Source organism: Pteropus vampyrus, unplaced genomic scaffold, assembly GCF_000151845.1.
Source record: "Pteropus vampyrus isolate Shadow unplaced genomic scaffold, Pvam_2.0 Scaffold484, whole genome shotgun sequence".
In the NCBI taxonomy this organism is placed as follows: domain Eukaryota; kingdom Metazoa; phylum Chordata; class Mammalia; order Chiroptera; family Pteropodidae; genus Pteropus; species Pteropus vampyrus.
The window spans coordinates 131,616-140,421 of record NW_011889265.1 but is presented as its reverse complement, the minus strand read 5'-3'; the positions used below and the strand labels follow the sequence as shown (position 1 = coordinate 140,421).

The 8,806-nt window shown below is 39.1% G+C and overlaps 1 protein-coding gene across 1 annotated transcript in view; it reads left to right on the top strand.

Moving 5' to 3' along the window:
• Nucleotides 1–273: 273 nt before the first annotated feature.
• SLC25A33 (solute carrier family 25 member 33) overlaps nucleotides 274–8,806 on the top strand; it is a 16,844-nt gene continuing 8,311 nt past the window's right edge. Inside the window, exons 1-3 of the mRNA XM_023524639.1 lie at nucleotides 274–278; nucleotides 547–726; nucleotides 8,165–8,242. Coding sequence (XP_023380407.1) covers nucleotides 274–278; nucleotides 547–726; nucleotides 8,165–8,242 — 263 coding nt within the window. The remainder of the gene's footprint in view (nucleotides 279–546; nucleotides 727–8,164; nucleotides 8,243–8,806) is intronic.

Sequence of the window (8,806 nt, the reverse complement as noted above, 5' to 3'; positions counted from 1 at the left end):
AAGGACTTTGTCGTTAAAACTAAGCATTAGTTTAATTTTCAATGCAGTCCAAATTAATTAGATTTTTATAAAAGTCTGTGTTGTAGTAAACACTGATTTTCAAATAGTAGTATTACCTGAATAGTTATTTTTGTTTGATTATGAAAAGATGCATTTTCTAGAATATTCATTGCAACATGGTAGTGAAATTGGGAATGACAAACGTTGAACAGTAGGAAATTAGTTAAAATATTATACATAATCCAGAGGAACAGTGTACAACCATTACAAATGATGGTGTAAGTGTCTATGTGGACAGTCACAATGTCTAGATAATTTAAAAAAACAAAACAAAACATGAGATTAAAAAGCCAGTAATGAAAAGCCCGAAAGGATGTGCTAACATTTTAACAGTGGTTATCTCTTTAGCTGCTATAATTTTTTTTTACTTCTCTCGAATGTTCTAATTATGAAATGAACATAAGTGCCTTTTTTTTTTTTAAACTTCACCTTCTGTTTGTGTAGAGAATAGTATAGCTTTCCTGATCCTGCTGTGATTTCTTATAGGTGTGGGGGCACAGTCGGTGCTATTTTCACTTGTCCACTAGAAGTCATTAAGACGAGGCTGCAGTCTTCAAGGTTAGCTCTCCGGACAGTCTATTATCCTCAGGTTCATCTGGGGACCATTAGCGGAGCTGGAATGGTGAGACCAACGTCAGTGACACCTGGACTTTTGCAGGTTCTGAAGTAAGTTCAGCCCTGGTTCTGGACTCCTGCTACCACGCACCCCCACCCCCACGATCAATACAGAATGTTCGTTAAGCCCAGCAGACTGGATGTTCTGTTTGCACAGTCTTTGCCCAAATTTAAGAATTGGATTTCTGTACCAATACCTTTGAACTCTGACCTTGCTCCCTTGACAGCAGGGCACCCGTGTGCATGTATGTGGTCACCATCCAGGGACAGTTAAAGTAAACCTAACAAAGCAAACAAAAAAATTCATGTTTAAATTGTGTCAAAGTGTTGCTCTTGCCCCGAACCTTTTGAGGGCTAGCAAGAAACTCTAAGGTGGTAAATGAAATTAAAAATTTTTAAATTGTACAAGAGAAAGGATGTGAATATTTCCAGAGGAAGTAATATGGAAATAAAATGTTTTAATTTTTTACTTTTTATTTGGAAATAATTTACATTTATAGAAAAGCTACAATATATAGTAAAATGGGTTTTAAATTTTTTATTTCATACCTAGACTGCCTAATTTATTATTTTTACTGCATTAAAATTGTCTCATTTGCTTACAAAGTAGCTAAATATTCATAAGTTGAATGTGACTTATCAATCTCTATGCTTAAGACAAAGTCAGAAATTCAGAAGAGCACTTAACAATATCTGAATTTTTAGCTTGGGGCCTTGCACTTTAAAAGAGATATTCAGTAAATGGTTAAATTTAACTACATATAATATTCAGATCTCTGAAATTTCTCATTGGAAGAAGATGTGTTCAAGAAGGCCTTATCAGTGTAGTTGTTGAATTGGGAAACGTTAGAAAAAGATGCAGTGAAACGAAACTGCTGTCTAAAAAACCATACATACCACATAGCACTTTGGACAGAGTTCAGTCACATTTTAGATAAGATAGAATGAGTTGGAAAGTGCTTAATTTATTTTTAGGTCTGTTTTATTCGTGAAGCCTGCTTACAAGTCACTAGGCATCCATGCCAAACGTGGATGAGGGTATATGCAAGCTTATTAAGCAAAGCTGGACCCAAGACTAGCTGCTGGGGGCAAGGTCTCAAATGAGAGAATCAGAAGCCCAGCTAGAGAAAAGAGGCTGGTACCCAAGACCCCAGGAGAATCAGGTTTTTTTCATTGAACACTGAGAAGGAAGGAAAGCAGAGACACAGAAGGCAGCAGGTTAGGGATGGGCCAGAGCGGAGAGGAGTGGGGCACACTCTGATCTCAGAAAGGAGAGGGGCAGCCAGATGTCCTCAAGAAGACATGGCTCTGAAAACACCTCCATCCTGGTTTGCCTTTATATATGTTTGGGCCACGGTGTCTTTACTAATACCTTTCTTCTGAGGAACAGAAGTGCTTTGGACACAATGAAACAGGTAATTTGCCAACCTTACTACATCCAAAGTGAACTTCCTTTTACATGCTTGCCAAATAAGTCATGACTAGTGGGTTCATAGATTTACTGTAACTGGGTCACGATTATGCAGAGGTCATGAGTGTCAACAGAGCCAAGCCATACGGTAAATGAGATAAACGGGAATGTTTCTCTAGTTCAGGGTTTTTAGGCTGCGTGTTCTACATCTCCAGTATCTCTGTCTCTTTAGCTTCAATAAATCTGTCTTTTTATTAATATTTTTCTTTCCCCAGTTAGGACAATTGTTTATCAAAATGTAAATCAAAGAAAAAATGCCTCTCCATATTTTAAAATACAAGGACAGTTCCCACATCACACTGCACACGAAACAGCTAGTTTTTACTGTGGGTCCACAGCAGTATTTGGTTAGTGCAGCCATAGCTACACAATAATGAGAGAGCACTTACACATGAATACTTTTTAAAACCATTTATTCTATAGTCACATCAAAATATAAATAATAGAATTTTAAGTAAAATTCTTATTATGATATTTTGTTAGAGAAGTGTTTGTAAAAGTGGCGTTTTTCACCCAAGAGCTGTTTTATGAAGCTTTTTCCCTCAGCTTAATATATACACATCATTAAGATAATTCTCAGCTGATATTTAGTAACTTTGAATTAAAAATGGCTAGTTTTATGTATTACTACGTTTTCGCAACAACTATGAGATTAGCATTTAGGCATGATGTTACCCTTATAGATGAGAAAGCGCAAATTAGATGTTAAGTGACTTACTCAAGGCCATTATTAATGTATATTCACCTATTTCCAAGAAACACTTGAAAGCAGCTAAGAGTAAACAACCCCAAACGCGCTAGCCGAGGCTTCGCTTCTGCGCTGAGACACTGAGCAGATCCGTCTCAGACTTCGGGGACCACCTTCTCCTGCCTGGCTGGCTCTGCTGCTGTTTCCTCCGCTGAGTCTCCAACCTGACAGCCTCTCATTGGGGGCCCGAGGGCTCTGAGCCTCACTGTGCGTCCAGCTGCCTGTTTGACATCTCATCTTAGATGTGTCGTGGGTACCCAAAGCACACCTTGTGCAAAACCGAACTTCCCCAAACCAGCTGCCCCCAGGGTCTCCTCTGTGGCAGTTAAAAGCGACTTTCTCCTCCCACCGTGCAGATCCAAAGTCTCAGTCTTCCTTATAGCTTCTTTCTCACAACCTAGAAGAAAATTCTAGCTGCTCTCCCTTCAAAATACGCACAGAATTTGACCCCTTTTCACCACTTTCTCCTCTGCTATTTCGATGGAAGCCCCCAGACCTCACCTGTATCATTGTGTGAACTTCCTAACTGGTCTGCAATGAGGCCGGGCTCCCTTCTCAGATCCCTCCAGAGGCTACCCTCTCCCTCCCAGTAGGAGCGGAGTTGTCCCTGCGGCCTGCCAGTCTCTACGCTGCTGTCACCCCTCCCATCACTTCTCTGATGTTTCCCGTCCCCGCTCCCCTTCAGCTGTCACACTGGCCTCCTTGCTGTCCCTTTAAAAGGCGGAGAACATTAGCACATTCCACCTTAGGGCCTTGGTCCCGGACGGAGGTTATCATGCAAGGCTGGCTCCCAGCTGTCACCTTTGCAGGAAGATCTTGCAGTCACCATGCTCTTAAACTGAGCCCTTCCCTCACGCCCTCTCCCCCTTTCTCTCCCCATGTTCATCCAGGGCACTTACCTCCATCTAACGTACAGCGTACAGCGTAGCTTATTTATTTACATTGTTTATTTCCTCTCCCTGTCCCGACCAGAATGGAAGTGCCTCAGAGGTGGGCCTTCGTTTTGATCACCGAGGGGTCCCCAACCACCTAGAATGTTGCCTGTCACACAGCAAGCATTCAGTACAAACAGAATCGATGGGTTTTGGCACATCAGTAAGATGTTGCGTGTAAAGAGCCCAACACACACACACACACACACACACACACGCGTAAATAGTAAATACTAGCTGCTGTCATAGTGCGCACTTCCTGTACTTTTTAAACATAAGATTTATAACTGAGTTTCCGGGCAGCCAAGGCAAAAAGGGGGATACATTACATAATTCTCATCCGAAGAAAGCATACTCGCTCTTCAGGGGAAATGTATGTCTGTTCCTGTTAATAGGTTCTAAAGTGGTCTGTCACTGAGTACTCACGTCAAGACGGTGTGCCGGCAAAGAGGCCACGTCTTTTAGGGTGGTTGATGGCAGCTGGCTCCTTTTCACTGTCACACCACTCCGGTCGAAGCCAGGCCCTCTTCTCTTACCTGGGTTATTGGATGGCTTTCTGAATCTTCCATGAACCGTACCCAAGCAAGGCAATGATGACAGTTAAGTTGCTTATTATTAGCCTTACTCCTGCAGAAGGAACTACTTTAAAAGACTCAACAGGCAACAGAATTTGATTACAGGAAGTTTATTTTTCAAAATGTAAATCAGCTTTTGCTTGTGTCATGTTCGGTTAACCTGTTAGAGAAAAAATGTTCTTCACTGCAGCATTAATAATCTTTATATTTTGAGTATAGTTAAAAAGAAAAAAAGGCAAGATGTTAACACATCAAAGCTCTCACTGTTAAATTTGCCAAAAGATAATAATATGTCATTTATTTCCAGTATCTGCTTATGACTTGATCTTTTTTTTTTCCCCAAACTCCTCCTATTTTTTACATTACTGAGGTAATTTTTAGTCAGGTACCTTTTAATCTGAAAAATAATATATTAGTGAGCTAGTCTTTTCCTTATAAGAATAAACCGATATGTTCAGAGATCTTTGTCTTGGATTACGATCTAAAACTAGTGAGGAAAATGAACTACTTCAAATAAGACCCTTGTTTCTTTTTGCATTTCTTCCCTAAACGAAAGTCTACGTGACTGTGGGAAAATGAGCCCGGATCCTAACATGCTTTATTTTGAGTTTGAAGTGTACCGTTTATAGTAGGAACTTGATTGTTCTAGAAAAGTTTTGTAAACATCCAGAAAGGTTGGGAGTTTGAATTATGTAACAAATTTGACCTTTTGCCCACTGTTAATGTGTGTCGCTGTGGAGACTGTTTCTGCAGTGGTTAGGAGGCCTGGGTCAGTTGAGGACACGCGTTCTCTCCTGCATTATAGATGAGAGGCTTCAGGCTTCCTGGAGCCAGAGAATCCCTTCATTGTGTCTAAATGACTCCTGGGCTGGGTGCAGAGTGTACACAATGACAACCACAGATAGAACCTAAACTTGAAACATTTTTAATGTGCTGACCACTTGAAAGTCTTGTACATACTGTAAGGTGTAGGGCACTTGAAGATGTTATTTAGAAAAGTTTTTGTTCAGAGAGCTGGGCTCTTTTAAATCTCAGTCCTGTGTCGAGAGAGAGCAGAAGTATTTAGAGTGAAAAACACTAAATTCTCATGTCTCTGTGAAAGGCTGAATGACTTATTTTGGGCCAGTGCGAAAATTCACTGAAACTTCACAAACTTCCTTTAGCGTGTTAGGTTTGCAGAAACCCAGAAATCATCTTTACCCCCCAACCTTTGTTTCTGTGACTTTTTGAGCTATAATCATTAGTCTCGGTATTTTTACAACCTGTGGCCTATAGCTTATTTTTTTTAAGGAAATAATTTCATATTTACAGAAAAGTTACAGGAATGGTACAAATAACTTGTTGATACTTTTTACCTTGAGTCACCAATTTTTAACATTTGCCACATTTGTTTTTTTGTGTTTGTTCTATATATATATATACCTATTTTTTCTGAACATTTGAAAATCGATTATACGCATTATGCCCCTTTGCCACTTAATTCTTCAGCATTTATCTCCTGAGAACAAGCATATTTTCTTAAAACAACAGTACAATTTCAAATTTAAGAAATTTAATATTGACATCCTACTTTTTAACTGATCAACAGTCCACATTCCAGTTTTGTCAGTTATCTCTTGGAAGCGATGGATTTACACAAGAATTAAATTTTGTTTTAAACTTCGTTCCTGCCAGCCCCTGTGCTCTTGACCTTCTTCAGTGAGCCTTTTTTTCTCCTTGCCATTGTTTTAACAGCTTTAAGATGTGATTCACATTCTATACAACTTGCCCATATAAAGCATACAGTTTACTGTTTTTAGTATGTTCACAGAGTTTCATGCAAGCATTTCTACAGTGTGCTTTTAGAACATTTCCACCTCACTAAGAGAAACCCCTCACCCATTCGTAGTCCATCCGTATCCCCCACCCCTAAGTCTCAGCCCGAGGCAACCAACCGCGAATCTACTTTCTGTCTCTATAGATTTGTTTCCTCTGGATTTTTCATGTAAATGAAATCATACAGTGTATAAGGTTCATACTTATAGTGTTCATCAGTACTTCCTTTTTTTTGTCGAATTAATATTTTGTTGTTATGGCTAGGTCTCATTTTAAATACGTTGCTTTAACCTTGCCCAGAAGCCATGAAAGGAAGAGAAACTTACACTGTTCTTATAGTGAAATGTGCCTCCCCAGTTGTCTAATGTGTTGAACAGAGTGCCTTTATGTGACACTGAGCAGGGGCCAGAGGATTTAGTCTGGACCACACAAACCAAGAGTGTAGCTTGAGATCACTTAAAAGGGCCTGGGTTTATACCTGCCAGTAAGGAAAAGATTTTATGATTAGAAAATAAAACTGTTGTCTTCCTAATGTTTTGACGTAATTTAATTATATAAATGGAACTGAGATCTAGTTTACTATCTTTTAATGGCCAATTTATTAAGATATTCACATACCGTAAAATTTATCTGTTTAAAGTATATAGTTCATGGTTCTCATTATAGTCACAGAGTTACGTGACTATCACCATATCTTAATTCTAGAACATTTTCAACAAGCCAGAAAGAAACATGTACCCATTAGCAGTCATCCCCCGTTTTCGCCTCCCCCAGCCACTGGAAACCACTCATTTACTTCATGTCTCTGTAGATGAGTATTTTATTCTTTCGATGCTATTGTAAATGGAATTGCTTTTTATTTTCATTTTCAGATTGTCCATTGCTACTGTGTAGACATACAATTATTTTTTTTGCAAATTGATCTTGTATCCTGCAACCTCGATGAACTTGTTTATTATAGTAATTTTTTAGTGGGTTCCTTAGTATTTCTGTATATAACATACTATCTGTGAAAAAGGATAGTTTTAGGTTTTCCTTTCCAACCTAGATACCTTTTATTTCTTTTTTTCTTGTCTAATTACTAGCCTGCTGCTTTTTAGGAAAGCTCTTAAAGGTATCAATATTCTTTATTTTCAAGCAATTGAAATTGTTTATAAGCATCCAAAAATTTGGAGAGGAGAAGCTAAGATTCAGAATTTTCTTTAGTTTGTACATTCAGACAACCTAGACCATGAAAATGACACTGATCTGAGGAAGGAAAGAACAGGAAAGAAAACTTCAAGTGGGTGAAACTTTAGCGTTATCCAGCAGTTATCAACATTCCGGGAACCGAAACGTCAACTTAACCTCTTACGCACCAAAAATTTCAGCCTGGTTTTGGAAACCTTTTCTCTGTGGAAAGAGTGGAAGTTGGTAGAAATAGAATTGGCAGGATTCCCTTTACTATTAGCTTTTTAGGAATATCTTTTCCATAAAGTGAAATGTATCTTTTTATCTTAACCTTCAATGTCATAATGAAGGTAAAACATGATGTAACTCTTTTAAAAACTATAGGATTATTTGTGAGCTTGACCAACTCGGAATGCTGTCAAATCAGAGGTAATAATGACCAAATAAAGGAAAATCCTCAGTTCGAAAAGGAGGTTAATTGGAGAGGACCCTAATTTAAAAATACAAATGATCTTGGGTACCATGAAAATTGAGCCATTGAAAATAATAAATTTAACCAACTTGAAGAATCATATTGGAGTGGGAAGAAAATGCCTCAAAAGAGTGTTCTATGCCACATTCTTCAGCCTTCTGATACCATATTGTAATATAACAGACGAGGTCTGGGGGCTCGTCAATAATTTTTTCTTTATCCAAAGAGCTAATGTGAAGGCTGACACCTGGTTTTGCATGGGCCTTACCTGAGGATTTTAAAGATACCTCTTTTCTTATTATTCAGGTCAATCTTGGAGAAGGAGGGACCAAAGTCACTCTTTAGAGGCTTGGGTCCAAATTTGGTTGGAGTTGCGCCATCAAGGTAAGCATCACCCTCTCAGCGGGCTCCCTGCGTGCGGGACTGCTGGGTGGCCAGCTGCTTTTTCTGTGTAGGATTTGCTTAAATACACCTGACAAATAGAAATAGTGACAGCTATTGGCGTGTCTTTAGTGTGTGTGTGAGAAAGAGCGTCTAGTTATTTTATTAAAATGCGTGTGCTCCCACCCCTGGCATGTTCTCTAAGGCAGCAGCTTCAGCATCCCCCAGATTACACGTACTTATTTGGTATAAGGCAGGACAAGTGTGGTACGTTTTAGAAATATTAAAAAATGTTAAAGTTACAGTATATGTTGGAGCTCAAAGGATTGGCATTTATCCAGAATAAAGAATTTAAATGGCCTTCATATGTCTCTGCCCAGAGTCTCATTCTCCTTATTTTGACACTTGCATCATCACTGAATACTGTCTAGAGGGACGAGAAAGAGCTTCCTGAAGGCGCCCGCACCAGCTTTTGCTTTTAGCACAGATAAGGTCAAGCTCTTGATTGCACATGAACTTCTTTCCCAAGTTATTTCCCTAGACTTCTCAGAGGTCGCGGAGGGAGCC